Source organism: Nerophis ophidion, linkage group LG01 (genome assembly GCF_033978795.1).
Source record: "Nerophis ophidion isolate RoL-2023_Sa linkage group LG01, RoL_Noph_v1.0, whole genome shotgun sequence".
Taxonomy (NCBI): Eukaryota; Metazoa; Chordata; class Actinopteri; order Syngnathiformes; family Syngnathidae; genus Nerophis; species Nerophis ophidion.
Genome location: NC_084611.1, coordinates 49,229,152 through 49,255,232, shown reverse-complemented (window position 1 = coordinate 49,255,232; position 26,081 = coordinate 49,229,152). Strand labels below are relative to the sequence as shown.

General features: G+C 38.4%; 1 protein-coding gene and 1 long non-coding RNA gene across 8 annotated transcripts in view; both read left to right on the top strand.

Moving 5' to 3' along the window:
- The window catches only part of LOC133556192 (RNA binding protein fox-1 homolog 2-like), a 115,009-nt gene that overhangs the window by 52,085 nt on the left and 36,843 nt on the right, over window positions 1-26,081 (top strand). For 6 of the 7 annotated variants that reach the window (XR_009807475.1, XR_009807473.1, XM_061905914.1 and 3 more), the window contains 4 exons: window positions 6,803-6,994; window positions 9,914-10,078; window positions 13,989-14,042; window positions 14,112-14,204. Coding sequence is in view for 5 of the 7 variants with exons in the window: in XM_061905914.1 (XP_061761898.1) it covers window positions 6,803-6,994; window positions 9,914-10,078; window positions 13,989-14,042; window positions 14,112-14,204 (504 nt within the window). In the remaining 2 variants the exon portion in view is untranslated. The remainder of the gene's footprint in view (window positions 1-6,802; window positions 6,995-9,913; window positions 10,079-13,988; window positions 14,043-14,111; window positions 14,205-26,081) is intronic. The other variant, XM_061905902.1, reaches the window with a different exon arrangement.
- On the top strand, window positions 17,581-24,818 carry LOC133556218 (uncharacterized). Its single transcript, XR_009807476.1, has 3 exons — window positions 17,581-21,386; window positions 21,475-21,646; window positions 21,732-24,818. It is a non-coding gene; the product is annotated as an uncharacterized LOC133556218 (long non-coding RNA).

Genomic DNA, 26,081 nt, shown 5'->3' with positions numbered 1-26,081 from the left:
ATCAAATAATAACTTCAACACGTCAGTTTTTTTCGCTGGCTTAACAGTTTTGTTCACAGGAGAAGCTTCCAAATTATTCATGCGTGGATAACAACACTGAGTGAGTCCGAGCGCGCCGCCATTTTGTTTGTCACGTGATCCCGTACTGCAGCGCTGGTTGGGCAAACGGATATATCGGCTTTTGTGGTAGATGATCCATGGCGCTTATCTGCCGTTGCAATAAATCGCTGAACTAAATGACGTTAAAAGCGGCATTTGTCCGCATTTGCAAACAAATTGATTTTGGTATACCACAATAGAAGTGGCGGACTATGTATTACCGAGGCTGGGCTAAACTTTATCAAAATGGCGTTTATCGGTTTTTGCGTATGAACTCTTCATACCGACCTTAGATTTTGAAATCCCTAAATTTCTTGCAAATGCACTTTGAGCAACGTTGTTCTTAAACTGTTTGACTATTTGCTCACGCAGTTGTGGACAAAGGGGTGTACCTCGCCCCATCTTTTCTTGTGAAAGACTGAGCATTTTTTGGGAAGCTTTTTTTGTACCCAATCATGGCACCCACCTGTTCCCAATTAGCCTTCACCCCTGTGGGATGTTCTAAATAAGTGTTTGATGAGCATTCCTCAACTTTATCAGTATTTATTGCCACCTTTCCCAACTTCTTTGTCACGTGTTGCTTGCATCAAATTGTAAAGTTAATGATTATTTGCAAAAAAAAGTTTATCAGTTTGAATATCAAATATGTTGTCTTTGTAGCATATTCAACTGAATATGGGTTGAAAATGATTTGCTAATCATTGGATTCTGTTTATATTTACAGCCACACAATTTCCCAACTCATATGGAAACGGGGTTTGTATATCTGAGGCTTATATGAGAACACTCCTACAGGCATAGCACGTTGCTATCGTAAAGTAATGAAGCTAGCTGTGTTCGCATTATTAACTTACAACGGCATTCTTTTTTTATCGTTTCACTTCTACAAACTCTTCAGTAAATTCACCAAAACGTTGAGTCTGTTTAGTGGATTGCCAGCTAGCTTGAGCAGCTAGTGGGTCCATGACCATGACTTCTGTTTTGTTCAAACAGCCGTTTTACTGCTGTGTTACAGACACCGCTTGGTAATAATTAAGTTATGTAAATAAACATTTACAAAATATATCTCTGTAAACAATTTATTTCACAAAGTATATATTTGAGGCTTAAATGAAAACACTTCTGCAGACATAGTACGTTGCTATCGTAAAGTAATGAAGCTAGCGTCGTTAGAGTTAGCTAATATGCTAACATGTTTTTACGTGTGTGTTTGTATTATTAACTTACATTCTTTTTGTATCACTTTCACTTTTACAAAAAATCTCAGTAAATCCACTACCTGCGCAAGCTAGAGGGTCCACGACCATGACTTCTGTTTTGTTTGGTCAGGCGTTTTACCACCCTGTTACAGACACCGTTTGGAAACCATTAAGGTATATAAATAATTTACAGAATCTTTCATACCAGAGTATATATTTGCTGCTTATGGTTTGGTGTGGCCAATATATGTAAATATTTTTATTTATTCTATAGTTTAGTGGGCGTGGCTTAATTACCGCTGCCTGGAAGGTACGGTAAATGTAACCTGGTAAACAAACATGTTTTGGGTTTTGCACAACCGAGTCATGTGACCACCACATGGTGTGTTAATAAGAGTTCACTGTCCACATAAGTTACCAAATATGGTTCTTGAAGCGCCACGTTGGAGACGGTGGCCAAAGCAAATAAATAGTAATAAATCAATGGAGGTGGAGGCCAAGTTAGATCCTGAAAAAGCCATTCTTCATTTGGAATGAAGACTCCCTTCTTCACCACTTGGTTCTTCCTCCGGTGGCACGAGTGTGTTCCATAACGTGTCTACTCAAACACTCGCCGCTGCCCGCTGACCCGAGAGTAAGTCAGCTGGCGCGGTGAGTCACTGTGTGCACTCCCACAATGTGTAGGCACACGCCCAGATGCACCAACATGTACACAAACAAAGCGTGCACAAATCTGAGTGCTGACACCGATGCCCACTCTAAAATCTATGCCGAGCCGTCACGCCGCCATCTTTGTCCTTCCTCAGTAGATTTGACTCACTAAGTGCTTTTAGTACTCACTACTCTGGTAGTAGTGGGCTGTTGACTTCATTCTTCCCTCCATTGTTGGAAATATGCCTTTTGTATCTCTTTTTGCAACCTGCAATGTGTGTTAAAATCATTTAACATGTGAAGTCCCAGTTTCCATGCATTAAATTAGTCTGATTTCTCAAATAGTTTTTCATAATTTAATGTAAAGTCCCAGTTTCCATGCATTAAATTAGTCTGATTTCTCAAATAGTTTTTCATAATTTAATGTAAAGTCCCAGTTTCCATGCAGTAAATTAGTCTGATTTCTCAAATATTTTTTTCATATTTTCATGCGAAGTCCCAGTTTCCATGCACTAAATTAATCTGATTTCTCAAATAGTTTTTCTGTATTTTCATGTGAAGTCCCAGTTTCCATGCACTAAATTAATCTGATTCCTCAAATAGTTATTTTTTTAATTTTCATGTTAAGTCCCAGTTTCCATGCATTAAATTAGTTTGATTTCCCAAATAGTTTTTCATAATTTCATGTAAAGTCCCAGTTTCCATGCAGTAAATTAGTCTGATTTCTCAAATAGTTTTTCATATTTTCATGTAAAGTTCCAGTTTCCATGCATTAAATTAGTCTGATTTCTCAAATAGTTTTTCATAATTTCATGTAAAGTCCCAGATTCCATGCAGTAAATTAGTCTGATTTCTCAAATATTTTTTTCATATTTTCATGCGAAGTCCCAGTTTCCATGCACTAAATTAATCTGATTTCTCAAATAGTTTTTCTGTATTTTCATGTGAAGTCCCAGTTTCCATGCACTAAATTAATCTGATTCCTCAAATAGTTATTTTTTTAATTTTCATGTTAAGTCCCAGTTTCCATGCATTAAATTAGTTTGATTTCCCAAATAGTTTTTCATAATTTCATGTAAAGTCCCAGTTTCCATGCAGTAAATTAGTCTGATTTCTCAAATAGTTTTTCATATTTTCATGTAAAGTTCCAGTTTCCATGCAGTAAATTAGTCTGATTTCTCAAAGTTTTTTCATAATTTCATATGAAGTCCCAGTTTCCATGCACTAAATTATTCTGATTTCTCAAATAGTTTTTCTGTATGTTCATGTGAAGTCCCAGTTTCCATGCACTAAATTAGTCTGATTTTTCCAATATTTTTTTCACATTTTCATGTGAAGTCCCAGTTTCCATTTGAGTTGTTTAACATGTAAGCCCAAATCAAAAGTGCTCACAACATGGAAGAGGTGGAATACACATTTAAGAACACACATGATTGTGGCAGACATGTTTGCTACAGTGCAGCATGTCTAAATGTTAAATTTCTGACATTTTGTTCATTATTTCTACTCTTTATATTTTGACATTGAATAGTTGTATAATTTTGAATGTAATGTGTGAATGAAGCAAAGTAATGTGTAAATAATGTCAATAACTAGGTGAACCATCTGTGGCTGTGAAGTGAACACTAGTAAGGTTGCAAATACTGTATAGAGTAGGCTAACCCATGTGGTTCCTGTGGATGTGAACACAATTACTGTAGTGACTAAATAACATAGTGACTGAAACAGACAAAGTAATGTGTAAATAATGTCAATAATTATATGAACCATCTGTGGCTGTGAAGTGAACACTAGTAAGGTTGTGAATTCTGTATAGAGTAGGCTAACCCGTGTGGTTCCTGTTGATGTGAACATAATTACTGTAGTGACTACATAACATAATGACTGAGACAGACAAATTATTGTACGTAAATGTAAATAAGTAGATGAACCATCTGTGGCTGTGAAGTGAACACTAGTAAGGTTGTAAATACTGTATAGAGTAGGCTAACCCATGTTGTTCCTGTGGATGTGAACATAATTAGTGTAGTGACTAAATAACCTAGTGAATGAAACAAAGTAATGTGTGAATAATGTGAATAGATGTGAATGTATATATGTATGTATGTATGTACAGTATCTATCTATATATGTATATATATTATATATACAGTATACGCACACACAGGCACAGACATACTGTGTTTATGTACTATATATATATAAAAATAGTTATATGGTAAAACTTACAAACCTTTGCTTGTAGTGATGAATGAAGAATCCCTTAAGAGTAGAAACGCTAAGGACAATTCAAGGACAGGAAACACTTGTTGGTATTCCCCCAGGAGCATCTGCTGTGACCCAACTCGTCCAAAAGATGGCGCCATAGCACAAACAATAACTCACCATTTAGGTGTCTTTGCATGTGTTTTATGACAACTATTCACATTATGGCCGTTAGCGAAGAAAATCCCATAAATTAGGCCCACCGTTCTGTAGGCTGCAGGGTTAGAAGCGTAGGAGAAAAAGTAAACGGCGGTGTTTACTTCCTGTAAATCCAAACAAACAATAACTCACCACTTGGGTGTCTTTGCATGTGTTTTATGACAACTATTCGCATTATGGCCGTCAGCGAAGAAAAAACCCATAAATCAGCCCCACCGTTCTGTAGGCCGCAGGGTTCAAAGTGTAGGAGGAAAAAGTAAACGTCGGTGTTTACCTACTGTAAATCCTTCCAAAAGTGTCAAGTAAAGCTGATGCACACCTGGCTGCACGCTGGGAAAGCGACTTTTCACCGCTGTTTAGCACAAAAATAGGCTCATGTTCGTTCGCCGCAGTGGTTTCACGCGGTCGCCATGACGACCACCCACTGGTGTAATGTAAGTGCAGTGGAAAGAGAGACAGGCCGATAGGAGATGGACCCGGAGTATGACGGCTGGAGGCCCCTTAGGTTGACACTGAAATAAGGGCCTGTGACACAGGTGTGTCACTGGGAAAGGTCAAAAGCTTGGAGACAGATGGCACACGCACGCACGCACACATGCACGCACACACACACACTTTAACACTCCCAAAGGGACAGAGATCTATTGTGCTACTCAGATGGGCATCGCTGGGCCTGTCATGCATACACACTCACACACACACACACACACATACATACATTCATATACACACATGCACACACACACATACATACATAGACACATGCACACACACACATGCACCGACACATAAATACATATGCACACACGCACATACATACATATATACATACATACACACACACACTTACATACATACACATACACGCACATACATATATACATACACACACACACACACTTACATACATACACATATACATACACACACACACTTACATTCACGCACATACTTAAGCATGCACACACACACATACATACACACAGACACATACAGACACACGCACACATACATACATACGCATGCACACACATACATACACACACACATGCACAAACACACGCACATACATAAATAGACACACACACATACATATGCACACACATAAATACATACATACATACATACATACATACATACATACAGACATGCACACACACATTATTTGCTTGTATAATTTAGTTGAACTTAAAAAAAAACATCCCAATATTTGGACACTTTTGCAATTTTAATGTCAGACTGTCATGCAGGAAAATGTTACAATGTTTTACTTGAATGCATTACTGAATTTGGAATAATCATAATTAATCATGATTAATCGCGATTTGAAATTATCATAGTTATTTACGATTTTGAATATGGATTAATTGTGATTCATCACAGGTTATTATAATAATAATAATAGTAATGGATTAGATTTATATCGCGCTTTTCTATTGTTAGATACTCAAAGCACTCACAGAGTAGTGGGAACCCATCATTCATTCACACCTGGTGGTGGTAAGCTACATCTGTAGCCACAGCTGCCCTGGGGTAGACTGACGGAAGCGAGGCTGCCAGTTTGCGCCTACGGCCCCTCCGACCACCACCAATCATTCATTCACCAGTGTGAGCGGCACCCGGGGGCAAGGGTGAAGTGTCCTGCCCAAGGACACAACGGCAGCGATTTGGATGTCAGTAGGTGGGAAGCGAACCTACAACCCTCAGTTTTCTGGCACGGCCACTCTACCCACTACGCCATGCCCCTTACTCACTTGTATAATTTAGGTGAACTTAAACAGCCCAATATTTAGACAAAAATGCAATTTTATTGTTAGAATGTCATACAGGAACATTTTACAATATTTTACTTCAATACATTACTTGAATTTGGAATAATCATAATCAGGATTAATCGCAATTTTAAATTCGGAATAATCATAGTTAATCATGATTTTGCATTTGGATTAATCATGGGGGTAACACCATGAGAGCACGTAGTTTAACACCATGTGACCCTGTAAGGTAACACCCTACATGGTGTTATCCTACGTGGTCACATGGTAACACCACCTGTAGGGTAACACCATGTGACCGTGTAGGGTAACACCCCTGCAGCCTTGGCGTGTGTGTCCGCATTGTGGTAACTTCCAGCGAGTGTACTCCCACTATGTGACCCTCAATAATGGGCAGGTGTAGAGTAGACTCATGCTGGGTGTACAACACTGACATGTGACCCTCAATAATGGAAGAGTGTAGTGTAAAGTAGACTCATGCTGGGTGTACAACACTGACATGTGACCCTCAATAATGGAAGGGTGTAGTGTAAAGTAGACTCATGCTGGATGTACAACACTGACATGTGACCCTCAATAATGGAAGGGTGTAATATAAAGTAGACTCATGCTGGGTGTGGAGAGGCACACACTGACCCTGCGTTCTCCCCGCAGGGCTCTCAGGATGCTACTTCTGGTCAAGAGGGGCTTGTACCTCCACCCTTCTCCACCTACCCCCCACCGCCGCCGCCGCCACCACAGAACGGCCTAGCGCTGGACTACGGCGCCAGCCTGTACGCGGCTGGTGCGGTCCAGGGTCCCGTGGAGGCCGGCGGAGCAGCCATCAGCATCGCCAACGCTGGTCAAGTGAGTGGCAGCCTTCTTCTCCACCCCCTACGTCCCCTTGCCCATCAACAACACTGTTAATCAAGCAGACTTTGTGTGAGGGACAACGATTACCTTGGGACAAAATTGTGATCCAGAACCTTATGTGTTTGAGCCCAAACACAAAGAGGATGAGCAATAAGTTTAAGAAGCCGAATGATGGCTGTGGCTTTATTAAGACATTATAGAACTAGCAACATCGCTCGGTGCTAAACATACAGACTAACCATAATAAAACAAACTCTTGCTGTAATATTTTCACTCTTGCTGGGATGTCGACCGACGGGACGCTCGCTTGATCCCGTTTAGATGAAGACTCAATCACAATCCTCATGAAGCGTTAACAAAAAGTTGCCAAAACGAGCGACTTTTTGGCACCTCAGGGAATGTGAAAGTGAAAGTGGGTCCATGGCCACATTTGTCTACTAGCAGGTGGGAGATGCATGAGTTATAATCTACAATTGACTTATTAAATAACGGTATATCAATAATAAATGTCAGTGTTTATCTGTAAATAACAATATATGAATAATGTATGTCAGTGTTTATCTGTAAATAACAATTTAAAATAACACATGTCAGTGTTTATCTGTAAATAAGAATATATAAAAAATACATGTCAGTGTTTATCTGTAAATAATAATATATAAATAATAAATGTCAGTGTTTATTGTAAATAACAATATATCAATAATAAATGACAGTGTTTATTGTAAATAACAATATATAAACAATTCATGTCAGTGTTTATCTGTAAATAACTAGATATAAATAATACATGTCAGTGTTTATCTGTAAATAACAATACATCAATAATACATGTCAGTGTTTATCTGTAAATAACAATATATAAATAATACATTTCAGTGTTTATCTTTAGATAAACACTGAAATGTTTATCAGTGTTTATCTTTAAACAACAATATACTAATAATAAATGTCAGTGTTTATCTGTAAGTAATAGGGGGGTAACGGTACACAAAAATTTCGGTTTGGTACGTACCTCGGTTTAGAGGTCACGGTTCGGTTCATTTTCGGTACAGTAAGAAAACAACAAAATATACATTTTTTGGGTTATTTATTTACCAAATTTGTAAACGATGGCTTGCTCCTTTTAACAATGGGAACACTATAATAATTCTGCCCACGTTAATCCACATTAAACTGCCTCAACGTGTTGCTCAGATTAAATAAAATTACAAAACGTTTCTTCTACATATAAAAAGTGCAACATTAAACAGTTTAAAGTCAACTCATCATGCTTAATTTATTACAGCATTGGGGAAGCCTGTAGTTGATTTTTATTATATAAATGTTATATTTGTATCAACATGTGATAGCAGGGACCCTTCCTTTCAAAACTAGGCTGCTACATTACTAATGATTCATGTAACTATACCTGAAAAAAATAGTACAATAGCAATGGGAGAGCTTATTCATCCCTGAACACCATGGAGTTCATGTAGGCTTTATGATGCACTTACATTATTATATACACTATCAGAGACAGAAACTCTTCATTTAACATAATGTCCCTTTTTGCTGTTTCAACACACCTCAATCAACACTGTCCGTAAAACACACACACACACGCACACGCACACACACACCGCAGAATGAGTTAACGTTTTGCTAAAAGCCAATTACCCTTCACTTAAGCCAGGACTGCTAGCTGAGCTGCAGTTTGTTTGTAGAAGATCAACGTGCTCATAGTGATATTAGTAGTAGTTGACTTGGAAGTGTTAAGTATAATTTGGGGAGAGTCCGCTGCTCACCTGCTAAACACCTATCTGCTTGACCCTGAAGCGCTGACTACATGCGCTCTGAATACGCACTGCTGATTGGCTGTTACCGCTACGGTTGTAACCAATCAGATGGTTGTGTGGGTGGGACAATGCTGGGTGCTGTGTAAGAGACAGAAGCAGAAAGCAGAGCAGCTTATTAAGACTTTAGCATAGGCTGTTACTTCATATGTACTCGTTCGGTACTCCTCCGCACCGAACCGAAACCCCCGTACCGAAACGGTTCAATACAAATACACGTACCGTTACACCCCTAGTAAATAACAATACATACATAATAAATGTCAGTGTTTATCTGTAAATAACAATACATAAATAACACATTTCAGTGTTTATCTGTAAATAACAATACATAAATAACTGTCAGTGTTTATCTGTAAATAACTATATATAAACAATAATTATCAGTGTTTATCTGTAAATAACAATATATAAACAATACATGTCAGTGTTATCAGTAAATAACAATGTGTAAACAATACATGTCAGTGTTTATCTGTAAATAACAATATATAAATAACTGTCTGGAACTCAAACCATGGGAGATATTTGTCATGATTTTGGGCTCCTACAACCTTTAACTCATCATCAGTATGTGGAAGTCCATGATGGAAGCCAAGAACTCAAACAAATATGACTCAGTTTAAGGGAGTGTTCAAACTACAAGTCTTCACCAAGTACACACAACAACAATTATCATCAACATCTTCAACCTTTTTAGATAAAAAATGTATGTATTTAATTTAATTTACTATGGTATGTTATTGATGTATTCACTGTTATGTTACAGAGGAGAAGGGAATGGTGATCAAATGGCTATGGTATGAAAAGGGGTAGGATTAAATAAGCTCAGCTTTTTCCTACTTCTTTTCAGACGTGCTGTAATGAAAGAAGTGTAAATATGTGATGCATGACATAGTCTGGCATGTTCCACAGGAACTGAAACTGAACAAACATTTTAGTTTTACTCAGATTCAAAGAGTCTGTTTTTGTCAAATCATCTTTTTCATTTGTTCTTATTATTATTATTATCTTGTGTGTGTTGTCTCCTATCACCATCATCTTTGGTGTCTGACTTTGTGTTTGTTTCCCATCCCAGCAGTCAGACGTCTCCTCCCAGCTCGATGGCCAGTCGGGCCCTGTAGGCGGTGGCGGCGGCGGGAGCATTGGTGATGATTCAGACGCCAAGGGGGCCCCCAAGCGCCTCCACGTGTCCAACATTCCCTTCCGCTTCCGAGACCCTGACCTGCGGCAGATGTTTGGGGTGAGTACATTCAATTATTCATCTCCGCCTCAAACTCCTGATGTGTGGCCAGAAAAGATGTCCTCATGGGTATCAAAGTTGTAGTAAAATGTGCTGGAGGTGCACACCTGTAGGAAACATACCGCACAGGTGTCAAACTCAAGGCCCGGTGGCCAGATCTGGCCCACTACATCATTTTATCTGGCCCGCAAACACCTGGAAATGATATCTACCGTATTTCCTTGAATTGCCGCCAGGTATATAGTATGCGCCTGCCTAGAATTACTGCCGGGTCAAACTCGTTTCGCAAAATATTATTTTTATTAGCGCATGTCTAGAATTTCCGCCGGGTCAAACTCATTTCGCCAAATAATTAGCATATGCCTAGAATTTCCGCCGGGCCAAACTCGTCACGTCACGAGTGACACTTCACCTGTCATCATTTTCAAAATGGAGGAGGCTGATTTAAATAAATTGAAATCGCATAAAGAGAAGAAGATTAAGAGCTATTCAGTAGGATTTAAGGTCCAAGCTATTGAATATGCTAAAAAGAACAGTAAGAAGCTATGTTTTATTAATATACCGTAGCTGCGTGGGTCAAATATGAGTTATTAAAGGCCTACTGAAACCCACTACTATCCACCACGCAGTCTGATAGTTTATATATCAATGATTAAATATTAACATTGCAACACATGCCAATACGGCCTTTTTAGTTTACTAAATTACAATTTTAAATTTCCTGGGAGTTTCGTCTTCGAAACGTTGTGTAATGATGACGTGTACGCAAGACATCACAGGTTTTTAGGAAGTATGAGCGCTGCACACACACAGCTAAATGTCGTCTGCTTTAACGGCATAATTATACAGTTTTTTTTAGAAATCTGTGTTGCTGAATCTTTTGCAATTTGTTCAATTAATAATGGAGAAGTCACGGTAGAAAGATGGAGTTGTGAAGCTTTAGCCTTTAGCCACAGAAACACACGGTGATTCCTTGTTTAAAATTCCTGGAGGTGAAGCTTTCCTATGGATCAGAGCGCGGTCAAGAGAACATGGATCCCGACCACATGTCAACCAGCAGGTTTCGGTGAGAAAATTGTGGTTAAAAAGTCAGTTCTTACCGGAGAAAAGCTGAGCTTGTTCCGTCCATGAAGCTGCCGTCGACTCCCCTGAGACACTGCGCGTCAACACACCCGTGGAGACACCCTTCCGACTGACTATCAGGTAATATTAAACTCACTAAAACACTAGCAACACAATAGAAAGATAAGGGATTTCCCAGAATTGACCTAGTAAATGTGTCTAAAAACATCGGAATCCGTCCTAATGCAATCGTGTTTTGTTTTTTTGTAACTTTTTTTTTTTTTTTTTCTAATCCGTCGCTATCAATATCCTCAAACACGAATCTTTCATCCTCGCTCAAATTAATGGGGAAATTGTCGTTTTCTCGGTCCGAATAGCACTTTTTGTTGGAGACTCCCATTAAAAACAATGTGAATATGTGAGGAGCCCTCACACTTGCGATGTCATCGTCTGCGACTTCCGGTAGAGGCAGTGTTTCTCTTACAACCGAAAGTTGCAAACTTTATCGCGGATGTTTAAATGGAACTTAGATGTTGGTGTGAAAGACTCGTGCCGTCTTGTGGGTTCCATAGACCACCAAACAGGGACATCTTTGAGCAGAGTTGACTTTGTCTATTTTTTCAAATTAAAAACGTCAGTCCAGGTCGCTTTTCAGCTCCACTTCTTCGCTCGCTCGTCGTCTGTCTCGAGCTCTCCTCCTCTCTCGCTGCGCGTCAGATTCACGTTCGCTCCTTCCAGTCTCTCCGCCTCTCCTCCCCACTTTCACGGCTGCCGCCCTTTTAAACAGTGCGAGAGGATTGCATGATTGATCTACGCATCTGATTTTGATTGCGGCGTCGCTCCCGGTGCGCCTCGCCGCTTGCTCGCCACTTGCTCGCCACTTGCTCGCCACTTGCTCGCCTCCTCGCCGCCATCTTGGGCCGGGCTTCGGCGTGCCCTGCCTCTCTGTCGGACTGCCGGCTCCGCCTCTCCACAGTTGGCTTTCACTATGTAAAAGCGCTTTGAGTCACTAGAGAAAAGCGCTATATAAAATATAATTCTGTTGACTGAGCTGCCAGTTTTTGACTGTAAAATTTAGGCTTGTTGTTTTTAATGGTGTATTACTGTAAATGGAAAGACGCTACATTTGTTTTTACGGTAGAAAAACTGGCGTCTAAGTTGCCAGAATAAAAAAAAGAACTTGTACAGTTTTTTATGAATATAATGTTGTAAAAAAAAATGTCAATTTGACACAAAAATTCTGGCAACCAAGCTGCCAGCTTTTTACGTAAAACCCCCCAAAAAACAGTGTTACTGTTTTTCCATTTACTGTAGGCAAGGCAAGGCAACTTTATTTATATAGCACGTTTACAACCATTTTTAAATTGGACCAAAGTGCTTTACGGCAATGGTCCCCAACCACCGGGCCGCAGAAGAATTTTTTATTCATTTTTATTAAAAAAAAAATTAATTTTTTTTTTAAATAATTTTTTTATTTATTTATTTATTAAATCAACATAAAAAACGCAATATACACTTACAATTAGTGCACCGACAAAAACCTCCCTTTTTCATGACAAAAACGTCCCTTTTTCATGACAAAGAAAAAAATAAAATAAAAAAAGGTATTCTCCCCCCCACCCAAATTGCATAGATATAAAGTTTTTACAGTAAAATGTTGTATTAAAATAAAACATGTTTTACAGACAAATTGTGTAAACGTGAATTTTTTATTGTGAAATGTTGTAAAAAATAAAACACTATATTTTAAAGTAAAATTGTGTCAATATACAGTTTTTACTGTAAAATGTTGTGAAAAAGAAAACACTCTATTTTACAGTAAAATTGTGTCAATGTAAAGTTTTTACTGTGAGGTGTTGTAAAAATAAAACTATTTTACAGTAACATTTTGTAAATATAAAGTTTTTACTGTAAAATGTTGTAAAAAATAGAACACTATTTTACAGTAAAATTGCATAAATATAACGTTTTTACAGTAAAATGTTGTATTAAAATAAAACACTATATTTTAAAGTAAATTGTGTCAGTGCTAAGTTTTTCCTGTAAAATGTTGTCCAAAAATAAAACACTATTTTACAGTAAAATTGCGTAAATGTAAGGTTTTTATTGTAAAATGTTGTGGGGAAAAAAATCTATATTTTACAGTAAAATTGCGTAAATGTAAGGTTTTCACTGTAAAATGTTGTACAAAAATAAAACACTATTTTACAGTAAAATTGCGTAAATTTAAGGTTTTTACAATAAAATGTTGTATTAGAATAAAACAGTATATTTTACAGTAAAATTGGGTAAATATAAAGTTTTTACAGTAAAATGTTGTATTAAAATAAAACATGTTTTACAGAAAAATTGTGTAAACGTGAAGTTTTTTATTGTAAAATGTAAAAAATAAAACACTATTTTAAAGTAAAATTGTCAATATAAAGTTTTTACTGTAAAATGTTGTGAAAAATAAAACACTATTTTACAGTAAAATTGTGTAAATGTAAAGTTTTTACTGTAAAATGTTGTAAAACAAAACAAAACACAATTTTACAGTAAAATTGTGTAAATGTAAAGTTAATACCGTAAGATGTTGTAAAAAAAACAAACAAACACTATTTTACAGTAAAATTGTGTAAATGTAAAGTTTATACTGTAAAATGGATTGTCTAGTTTAACAATTGATATAATTCAAAATGAAGTCAAATTCCTCCATTATTTGGTGTTACAAGTGAAGGCAGCCATGACTGCCATGTGGCCCTCAATGAAGACCACTTTGACATCCCTGACATGAACAACACTGACATCTTGTGGTCAAAGGCTGTACTTCTTCCTCTCTAACACCCTTTTGCTTCTTGTGCCGCAGCAATTTGGCAAAATCCTGGACGTGGAGATCATTTTCAACGAGAGGGGCTCCAAGGTAGGAATGGTGTGCGTGTTGAAATAATGCTGAGATAGAAGTACAAAAATGACTCTTCCTCTCTCCCAGGGTTTTGGTTTCGTGACGTTCGAGACCAGTGCAGAAGCAGAGGGTGCCAGGGAGAAGCTTCACGGTACTCTGGTGGAAGGACGTAAGATCGAGGTATGGCACTCTCCACACCTTCTTTTCAGTCCATAGGGCTGCACGATTCATCCGCCTCAAGGTTTTATGTACTGCGCTAAATTACTTTTTACTATACTGGTACTAGTATAGTACCAACTTACTAATGAATCGTATTCGGTACTATACCGCCTCTAAAAAGTACCGGTCCCCCACACCCCTTTTTTTTACGGCGCTTTGTCCTCACATCATGACATTGCTGGTTTTTCGAGCAGAGGAGCATGTTCAGCAGCGCACACACACAGAGTGCTTACAAGCAGAAACAGTGTGTAGACAGAAAAGAGAGAATGGACGCATTTTGGTGTAAAAAGTCAAGATAAAGGTGAAGTTATAACACTGAAACACCCTCAGGAAGAACATCTTTAAGACATGGCTAGCTAGCTAGCAGCTAACGTCCATTCACAGTGTTTTAGCTACTTCTAAATCACTAATCCTCGCCTCCATGGCGACAAATTAAGTTTATTACATGTAACCTTATCACTGGAGGATGAGGAATAGCTAAACATGCTTCACTACACACCGTACAAGGATACAATAGCTCACCGGCGTCACAATGTAAACAAACGCCACGGGTGGATCTACACCTGACTTCAATGTAATGATACCAAGTACAAAAGTACATACAAATATTTTTTCTTTTTAAAATTCATATTATATTCATAAAGTCAGAAAATACGTCTCTGGACACATGAGGACTTTGAATATGACCAATGTATGATCCTGTAACTACTTGGTATCGGATCGATACCTAAATGTGTGGTATCATCCAAAACTAATGTCAGGTATCAAAGAAGAGAAGACTAAGTGATTATTAGATTAGAACAGAAGTGTAGATAGAACATGTTAAAAGAGAAAATAAGCAGATATTAACAGTAAATGAACAAGTAAATTAATAATCAATTTTTTACAGTTTGTCCCTCATAATGTAGACAATAAATGACACAATATGTTACTGAAGACTAATTAGACAAGTTATCTAGTATGTTATTTAAGGACTAAATGACAATAATAAACATATGTTTCATCTACACTAACATTTTTGTTCAAATAAAGACAATAATGATATTTTTTGTGGTCCCCTTTATTTGGAAAAGTATGGAAATACATTTTGGTACCGGTACCAAAATATTGTTATGGGGACCACCCTACTGTCTGCCGTCACCAGCATTAGAGTGACAGACATGTCGGCCAATCAGAATTGTCTCTACAGTCGTTGATTTGCGGTTTTAAAAAAAAAAAACTATAAAATTGCAGTTTTTTTTAATTTTATTTACAGTAACAAAACAAATGTACATTTTACAGTAAAATTCTGGGAACCGAGCCGTCTTTTTTTTTTTTTTTTTTTTTACCATAAAAACAATCTCCAGTAATACAAACTACAGGTGAAATTATTGCAACTTACCTTTTTTTTTTTTTTTTTTTTTTTACATTTTAGTTTAAAAAACCAAAACAAATAAAATGCATTTAAAAATTGGTGTAATAACAATACAGTGTTGGCCTTTTACTGTAGGAAAATAATGGTGATGATAATATAGTAATAATATTACCATTGTGTCATTGCACAACCTCCGGTATCTTCCAAAATGTTGCTTTACCAAAATTTTTGTGTTCAGTTATACTTTTAACAGTGTTTATTATTTTAGATGTTGTCATTTTTCAAATTCATCAGTTAATATTGTTTTGTTTATTTTACTTTTTAAGTGACTACTTTGTTTATATTTTTATTTCGATAGCTTTTAATATTTATGGATCAGAGGTGTCCATACTTTTTGTAAAATATTATCATTAATAATTTGTGTCAAAATTGCATCATTTTCACATTTTTTTTTGCTCTTTTTAAAAAAAACTTTTTTTTTTACGTTTTTACGGGGTTTTTCCCAGCAATATAGTGTGGGGCCGTATCCTGTAGGAAAATAATAATGGTAACGATAATAACAATAGTCTGTGATTAGGTGGCAACTCTTCCACATTGTACTCCGCCTTCCACCCGAATTCAGCTGAGATAGGCTCCAGGCACCCCAAAAGGGACAAGCGGTAGAAAATAGATGGATGTCAGAAGCCAAACATAACAGCCTTGTGGCCCTCGGTGAAAACCACTTGGACACCCCTGATGAGGTCTGAGTCTGTCTGCATAAAGACTCATATTTTGAAGTAAATTATTGCATATTTCTGTGTCGGCCCTGCGATGAGGTGGCGACTTGTCCGGGGTGTACCCCGCCTTCCGCCCGAATGCAGCTGAGATAGGCTCCAGCACCCCCTCGCGACCTGGTAGAAAATTGATGGATGGGTGTAAAATTGTGTGAATGTAAAGTTTCTACAGTAAAATGTTGTAAAATATCAAACTATGTTACAGTAAAATTTTGTAAATGTAAAGTTTTTTACTGTAAAATGTCGTTTAAAAACAAAACACTATTTTACAGTGAAATTTTGTAAATGTGAAGTTTTTGCCTTAAAATGTTGTAAAAAAATAAATAAATTTACAGTAAAAGTGTGTAAATGTAAAGTTTTTACTGTAAAATGTTGTAAAAAAACCCACAAAATTTTACAGTAAAATTGTGTCAATGTAAAGTTTTGGCTGTAAAATGTTTTAAAAAATAAAACACTATTTTACAGTAAAATTGTGTACATGTAAAGTTGTTTTTACTGTAAAATTTTGTAAAACCCCCCCACAACTTTACAGTAAAAATGTATAAATGTAAAGTTTTACTGTATAATGTTGTGAAAAAATACAACTGTTTTACAGTAAAATTGTGCAAATGTAAAGTTGTTGCTGTAAAATGTTGTAAAACAAAACAAAATTTTACAATAAAACTGTGTGAATGTAAAGTTTTACTGTAAAGTGTCGTTTTAAAAAAAACTCCCAATTTTGCAGTACAATTGTGTAAGTGTAAAGTTTTTACTGTAAAATGTTGTAAAAAAAACAAAACACAATTTTACAGTAAAATTTTGTTGATGTAAAGTTTTGGCTGTAGAATTATGTAAAACAACAACAACACTATTCTACAGTAAAATTGTGTAAATGTTAAGTTTTTATTGTAAAATGTTTTACAAAGTAAAAAACTATTTTACAGTAAAATTGTGTACATGTAAAGTGTTTACTGTAAAATGTTGTGAAAAAAAACAAAACACAAATTTACAGTGAAATTGTGTAAATGTAAAGTTTTTACTGTAAAATGTTGTAAAACCAAAACACTATTTTACTGCAAAATTGTGTAAATGTAAAGTTTTTACTGTAAAATTTTGTAAAAAACTAAACACTATTTTACAGTAGAATGTAAAAAAACTAAACACCATTTCCCCCCCCCCCCCACTATTTTACAGTAAAATTGTGTAAATGTAAAGTTTTTGTTGTAAAATGTTGTCCAAAAATAAAACAGTATTTTACAGTAAAATTGTGTAAGTGTAAAGTTGCAAGACATACTTGGTCAACAGCCATACAGGTCACACTGAGGGTGGCCGTATAAACAACTTAAACACTGTTACTAATATGCGCCACAATGTGAACCCACACCAAACAAGAATGACAAACACATTTCGGGAGAACATCCGCACCGTAACACAACATAAACACAACACAACAAATACCCAGAACCCATTGCAGCACTAACTCTTCCGGGATGGATGGGTGTTGCATATTGTGTGGCACAAAGAGACGAGAAAATGTTGACAGTCTAAAAGTAACACGTCTTCCTTCACTCCTTATTTCAGTTTTTTTGATGAATTATTATGTGTAGACTCTAAATAAATTTCCATGAGGTTTTTCCCTCCCAATCGTGCAGCCCTTGCAGGCTTCTCTCCTCCCTCCATGTCCAAAAAGAATGAAAGGTTTGGCTGTCATGTGCTCCATTTCTAAACTGCCTGCCTGGCTTCACTGGAGCATGGTTCGTGGGCGTAGACGCCGCTTCCTGTCGTCGTGGGATGGCATGTCCATCCAAAGCTGTGTGGTTTTGCAAAGCATGCTGGGTAGAGAGACAGGCATGGGGAGGGGCGGCATTTTTCCTCAACAAGCATGGAGGATCTTTATGTTTTGATGTGTTTGTTATTATTATTATTATTATTATTATTATTATTATTATTAATAGCCCCGCGCTTGCACCGTTTTTCCATCATCACGCCATCATGAACCACGATGAGTGGTCTTTATTGTGATCTGCTCCAGCAGTTGTTAGACTTTTGTGAGAACGTGTCTTTAAGACTTTGTATGCTGCATGAATGCCTCATGTAATCAGATGCTGTTTATCACGGTGTCAAGACACGTGTGTTCGTGTGTGTTCGTGTGTGTTCGTGTGTGTGCGTGTATGTTCGTGTGTGTGTGCGTGTGCATGTGTGTGCGTGTGTGTGTGTGTGTGCGTGTGCGTGTGCGTGTGCATGACAAGGTTTTTTTTTAAAGTAGCAGTAGAGTGGAAAAAGAAGTTGCCTCCATATTGAAACTATTATTTGATATATGCTGTATATATTATATATATATATATATATATATATATACACATAACAATATGACAACAAAAGACCCAAAGTTTGCCAATAAGTAGATATGATCAAAATAGTATCAATTCCCGAGTCATTTTGAGAGGTAACGAGGAACCACAGATCCTTTCCCCATCAACGACGATCCTAATCAAGCAAACTTTGTGAGAGACGAAGATTACTTTAGGAACAAATTGTGATCCAGAACCTTATGTTTTTTAACACGAACACAAAGAGGATGAGCAATTTTAGAATGATGGATGTGGCTTTATTGAGACATCATAGCATTAGCAGCATCGCTAGGTGCTAATCATACAAACTAACCATAATAAACAAACTCGTACTGTAATATTTCCACTCTCGCCTGGATGTCGACCGACGAGACGCTCGCATAATTGCGTTTGAATGAAGATTCAATCGCAATCCTCATGAAGGGTAAAAAAAAAAAAAAGTTGCCGCAACTAGCGTCCCTTTGTCTACTTTGAGGGATGTGAAAGTACTAGCAGGTGAGAGATGCATGAATTACAATCTACAATTGACTTCTAGCAAGTTTGAGACCGAGCAGAAGCAACTGCCATCTTACAGTGTCAACAATAGCAGCTAGCATTAGCTCACTGTTATATACGCGCCTCTAAAATAGTTTGTCTGCGTGATCGCACGACGTAGAGGAGGAACCACAGATCCCTTCCCCATCAGCAACAACGCTCATCAAGCAGACTTTGTAAAAGACGACGACGATTACTTTGGGAACAAATTGTGATCCAGAACCTTATGTTTTTGAGCCCGAACCCAAAGAGGATGAGCAATTTTAGAATGATGGATGTAGCTTTAGTGAGACAGTATAGCATTAGCAGCATCGCTAGGTGCTAAACATACAAATTAACCATAATAAAACAAACTCTTACTGTAATATTTCCACTCTCGCCAGGATGTCAAACGACAGGACACTCGCATAATTCAGTTTAGATGAAGATTCAATCGCAATCCTCATGAAGGGTTAAAAAAAAGTTGCCGCAACTAGCGTCTTTTTGGCTATTTCGGGGTATTTGTGAAAGTTGGTCCTTGGCCACATTTGTCTACTAGCAGGTGAGAGATGTAAGAATTATAATCTACAATTGACTTTTAGTAAGTTTGAGACCGAGTAGAAGGAGCCGCCATTTTATAGTGTCAACAATAGCAGCTAGCATTAGCTCACTGCTACCATCTCGCCTCTAAAATAGTTTGTCTGCGTGATCGCGTGACGTAGAAGAGGAACCACAGATCCCTTCCCTATCAGCAACAATGCTAATCAAGCAGACTTTGTGAGAGATGACGACAGTTATTTTGGGAACAAATTGTAATCCGGAACCTTATGTTTTTGAGCCCGAACATAAAGAGGATGAGCAATAAGTTTTAGAAGCTGAATGATGGATGTGGCTTTATTGAGACATTACAGCATTAGCAACATTGCTACGTGCTAAACATACAAGTTAACTAAAACAAATCATGAAAAAAACACTTACTGTAATATTTCCACTCCCGCTGGGCGACCCGTGCAATGGACGTCGAGTGGATCTAACATAAAAGGGTGCGAGTCCAGTCCATAGTGGATCTAACATAATAGTGTGAGATTCCAGTCCATAGTGGATCTAACATAATAGTGAGAGTCCAGTCCATAGTGGATCTAACATAATAGTGAGAGTCCAGTCCATAGTGGATCTAACATAATAGTGTGAATCCAGGACATAGTGAATCTAATATAATAGTGTGAGAGTCCAGTCCATAGTGAATCTAACATAATAGTGAGAGTCCAGTCCATAGTGGATCTAACATAGTAGTGTGAAAGTCCAGTCCATAGTGGATCTAACATAATAGTGTGAGAGTCCAGTCCATAGTGAATCTAACATAATAGTGTGAGAGTCCAGTCCATAGTGGATCTAACATAATAGTGAGAGTCCAGTCCATAGTGGATCTAACATAATAGTGAGAGTCCAGTCCATAGTGAATCTAACATAGAAGTGTGAAAGTCCAGTCCATAGTGGATCTAACATTATAGTGAGAGTCCAGTCCATAGTGGATCTAACATAGAAGTGTGAAAGTCCAGTCCATAGTGGATCCAACATTATAGTGAGAGTCCAGTCCATAGTGGATCTAACATAATAGTGTGAGAGTCCAGTCCATAGTGGATCTAACATAGTGTGAAAGTCCAGTCCATAGTAGGGTTGGGTATCAAGATCGAGTATCGATTGGAACCGGGACTAACTTTCCGATTCTCCCGGAATCGTTCAAAAGTTTAAATTTCGATTCCTAGTTTTGATACCCAGTCCACTGACCGGAAAAAAAAAATAAGTCAGCCGACCGGAAGAAGAAGCCGCTGAACACCAACGAAGAAGCGCCCACCGCCAGAAGTGTTAGCATAGCCGAGCCTATGTAGCCGAGCGAGTCAGTCAAGCATGGATAGCGGGCGTCGGCTGTCGAAAGTGTGGTTTTATTTTACTACAAAAAATAAAATAACGGCGAAATGTAACACGTCCGACAGGACTGTTTCGTGCTTAGGGGGGTGCACGTCGAACATGATGAAGCACCTCCGAGTTCATGGAGTACAAATAAATGCATGTCCCGTCTTCGACGCGCTGCGCCGACCGTCCTCCTCTGTCTCTGGCTCCGGCTCCGACGCCCAGCCTGGCACCTAGGTGACTGCAATGCAGTCCGAATCCGGTAAGTAAAACAATATATATGCAAATAATAATGTGTTTTGCGCCAACGTTGAGGCAGCTAACAAATTAGCCCGCATATTTTTTCATAGACAATTTACAACCTGCTAGCCAGGCTCCGCGATGTGCTCAGCGTACTCCGTTCACCGTAGCGGCAATGGGGAAGATGTCGGTGCCACAGACGGAAGAGTGCCACAGAAAGGTCACTGCACACATAGTCAAAAGACTGCATCCCTTTTCAGAAGTGGAATCTCCAACATTTAGGTTAGTTCAGCAATAACGTTAGAGCTAAGCTAATTGATACTGGGCTAAACAGTAACAGCAACATTACGTTTGTTTATGTTTGCAGGGATATGGTGAAAACTCTCAACCCAAAATACATACCACCTTCCAGGGACTACCTGGCAAACACATTGATCCCGGCATGGTACAAGAAGAATCAGAATCGAGAATCGTCAGGAATCGGAATCGAAACAAAGAATCTGAATCGTTCGAATTCAAACAATACCCAACCCTAGTCCATAGTAGATCTAACATAATAGTGAGAGTCCAGTCCATAGTAGATCTAACATAATAGTGAGAGTCCAGTCCATAGTGGATCTAACATAATAGTGTGAGAGTCCAGTCCATAGTGGATCTAACATAATAGTGAAAGTAAGTCCATAGTGGATCTAACATAATAGTGAGAGTCCAGTCCATAGTGGATCTAACATAATAGTGAAAGTCACGTCCATAGTGGTTCTAACATAATAGTGTGAGAGTCCAGTCCATAGTGATTCTAACATAATAGTGTGAGAGTCCAGTCCATAGTGGATCCAACATAGTAGTGAGAGTCCAGTCTATAGTGGATCTAACATAATAGTGAAAGTCAATTCCATAGTGGATCTAACATTATAGTGAAAGTCCAGTCCATAGTGGGTCTAAAATAATATTGTGAGAGTCCAGTCCATAATGGATCCAACATAATAGTGAGAGTCCAGTCCATAGTGGATCCAACATAATAGTGAGAGTCCAGTCCATAGTGGATCTAACATAATAGTGAGAGGCCAGTCCATAGTGGATCTAACATAATAGTGAGAGTCCAGTCCATAGTGGATCTAACATAATAGTGTGAAAGTCCAGTCCTTAGTGGATCTAACATAACAGTGAGAGTCCAGTCCATAGTGGATCTAACATAATAGTGAGAGTCCAGTCCATAGTAGATCTAACATAATAGTGAGAGTCCAGTCCATAGTGGATCTAACATAATAGTGTGAGAGTCCAGTCCATAGTGAATCTAACATAATAGTGAACGTAAGTCCATAGTGTATCTAACATAATAGTGAGAGTCCAGTCCATAGTGGATCTAACATAATAGTGAAAGTCACGTCCATAGTGGTTCTAACATAATAGTGTGAGAGTCCAGTCCATAGTGATTCTAACATAATAGTGTGAGAGTCCAGTCCATAGTGGATCCAACATAGTAGTGAGAGTCCAGTCTATAGTGGATCTAACATAATAGTGAAAGTCAAGTCCATAGTGGATCTAACATTATAGTGAAAGTCCAGTCCATAGTGGGTCTAAAATAATATTGTGAGAGTCCAGTCCATAATGGATCCAACATAATAGTGAGAGTCCAGTCCATAGTGGATCTAACATAATAGTGAGAGGCCAGTCCATAGTGGATCTAACATAATAGTGAGAGTCCAGTCCATAGTGGATCTAACATAATAGTGTGAAAGTCCAGTCCATAGTGGATCTAACATAACAGTGAGAGTCCAGTCCATAGTGGATCTAACATAACAGTGAGAGTCCAGTCCATAGTGGATCTAACATAATAGTGAGAGTCCAGTCCATAGTGGATCTAACATAATAGTGTGAAAGTCCAGTCCATACTGGATCTAACATAACAGTGAGAGTCCAGTCCATAGTGGATCTAACATAATAGTGAGAGTCCGGTCCATAGTGGATCCAACATAATAGTGAGAGTCCAGTCCATAGTGGATCTAACATAGTAGTGAGAGTCCAGTCTATAGTGGATCTAACATAATAGTGAGAGTCCAGTCCATAGTTGAATTAACATAATAGTGAGAGTCCAGTCCATAGTGGATCTAACATAATAGCGTGAAAGTCCAGTCCATAGTGGATCTAACATAATAGTGAGAGTCCAGTCCATAGTGGATATAAAATAGTAGTGAGAGTCCAGTCCATAGTGGATCTAACATAATAGTGAGAGTCCAGTCCATAGTGGATCTAACATAATAGTGTGAAAGTCCAGTCCATAGTGGATCTAACATAATAGTGAGAGTCCAGTCCATAGTGGATATAAAATAGTAGTGAGAGTCCAGTCCATAGTGGATCTAACATAATAGTGAGAGTCCAATCCATAGTGTGGACAGCAGGAGATCATCTTTAGAGGAGACAGGTCAGCAGCGCAGAGACGTCCACAACTGATGCACCGATGAGTGAGTCCTGACTTTGGACAGCTTGTGCCTCATCTGTGGTCACCGAATCTGTGCCCCCCCTTCCCCCTCCACGAAGGAGAGGGGGCAGAAGATAAGCGGCAGATCAACTGATCTAAAAGGGGGTATATTTAAAGGCTAGAGTGTACAGATTAGTTTTAATTGGGACTTAAAGCTCCTATTAAGGTTGCATCTCTAACTCTTACTGCTAGAACATTCCAGAGTACTGGAGCCCCAATAGAAAATGCTTTATAGCCCGCAAACTTTTTTTGGGGCTCTGGGAATGTTTCCGTATTTCCAGTATGACTGATCCGAAGATATATTCAAAATGGCCGACTGAATTTGTGGCATTTTCTGATGTTCCGACGGTATTTTCCACATACTTTTCGGGTTGTGACTACAATTGAATATGTTTAATGAAGCATGTAAAGTCCACTTGTTGTTCCACTCCACTGCTACTCTTCAGGGGCCGGCGCTGGGGAATGAGACTGTGTTTGTGTTTGAGGGTGTGAAGGTGCTTTCACACCCGCTTGCATCCTGACTAAAACATCTCATTCCTCGCATGAGCTTTGATCTAAGTGGCAAATGGCCGCCCCCGTCCAAAAGTCGACCATTTGCTGACTTAAGGGTTCTTGCCGAGCTCCTCTGCATGTCCCGCACTGTGTGACTCAGCCACAGGATCCTCTTCTCTCCTCTCACCTTGTTTCCTTTCCTTCCCTACGCCCGCTCTCCTCCACCCTGCCAGTCCGTCTGTCTTCTGTCAGCGCATCCCACTTCCTGTCTGTCATGTGAGCCAATAACGTTTAGCTTCGACGTTTGTTCCCATGTCTTTCTTTTAATGTGGCGAGATGGTCCACCTAGGTGACATCACTTCCTCTCTAACGCTTTAAAGTTGTTATTATTATTCATTATTCTGTTTTTATTTTGAATTTGGCTCATCTTTTCTTTCTTACATATATTTTCTCTATTTCCCCTGATGATTTGTATATGTTGTTGTTGTTGTCAGTCTCCACGGTAACTGCTCGCGTGTCCTCACGCCGTTTCCCTGGCAACGGTAAGTTGTGTACATAGCTTCATCTTTTGAATAAAAACCCCCCTCACCCCATCCACCCCAAATTGAAAGGCAAACACGCACCCCAATGACGGCCCCGTGGGAGCTTGATTGATTGACAGATCCTGATTGGCTAATTCTGTGATTGTTTGGGGAGGTGGTGAATGAACGGATTCGGAGCATGGCATAATGGAGGCCACCTGTGTAACTGAATGTACTGCATCAACTGTAGCACTTGTGCATTCATACCGATCACCTCTAACTGCATTGGACTCTAGAGCTGTGTATCCTGCATGGTTTACTCGCTCTCTCTCTATCTACCTACTTGTGGGGCTGCACGATTAATCGACAGTAAATCGACGTTGAGGTTTCAATTAGTGCGATAACTACTTTTTACCCCGTTGTCTCGGTGAATGGAGAGCAGAGGGGGGGGGACAGCTTTACACACACAAAGTACAGACAGAGAGCTTTGGACTTGCCAGTGAGAAGTAAAAAAAAAAAAAAAAAAAAAAAATGTTTACAAAGCCAAATATTTCAGCTTCAAACGACTTGGGCAATATGAGCCCATCAACACGGATGAACAAGCAAGGAAACCGCGATCACCTGAAGGTCATAAACAAAAAGACAACGTCTGACTTTCGTTTTTCCAACTAAAAAACGCACCACAAGATGTTTAATATTTATTTCAGTTAAATTGTTGCTTACAGAAATGAATCCACTTAGTTTTGTTGTTTAGGATAGCTAAGTTATTTAACTTTAAATTACAGTACAATGGTAAACAGTTTTACAGTAATGAGAAATGAAAGTGTGTACCGTGTTTTCCGTACAATAGAGCACCCACTAAATTCTAAAAGAGAGAAATATTTTCTCATATATTCGTCGCACCAGACTATAAACTGCAGATATATATGTTGTGAAAGTAGTTATTTACATAGAAATATTCTATAAATGTTTATTTACCTTGATTGTTTTCAAACGGTGTCTTTAACACAGCAGTAAAACGGCCGATGGAACAAAACAGAAGTCATCGTCGTGGATCCACTAGCTGCGCGAGCTAGCTCTCCAATCAGCTAAACAGACTCAATAACTCCACAGTGAGGTTTTGGTGAATTTACTGCGGAATTTGTGAAACTGAAAAATACAAAAAGAATGTAAGGAAATAATACTAACACAGCCACTCATAAATGTGTTAGCATTTTAGCTAATG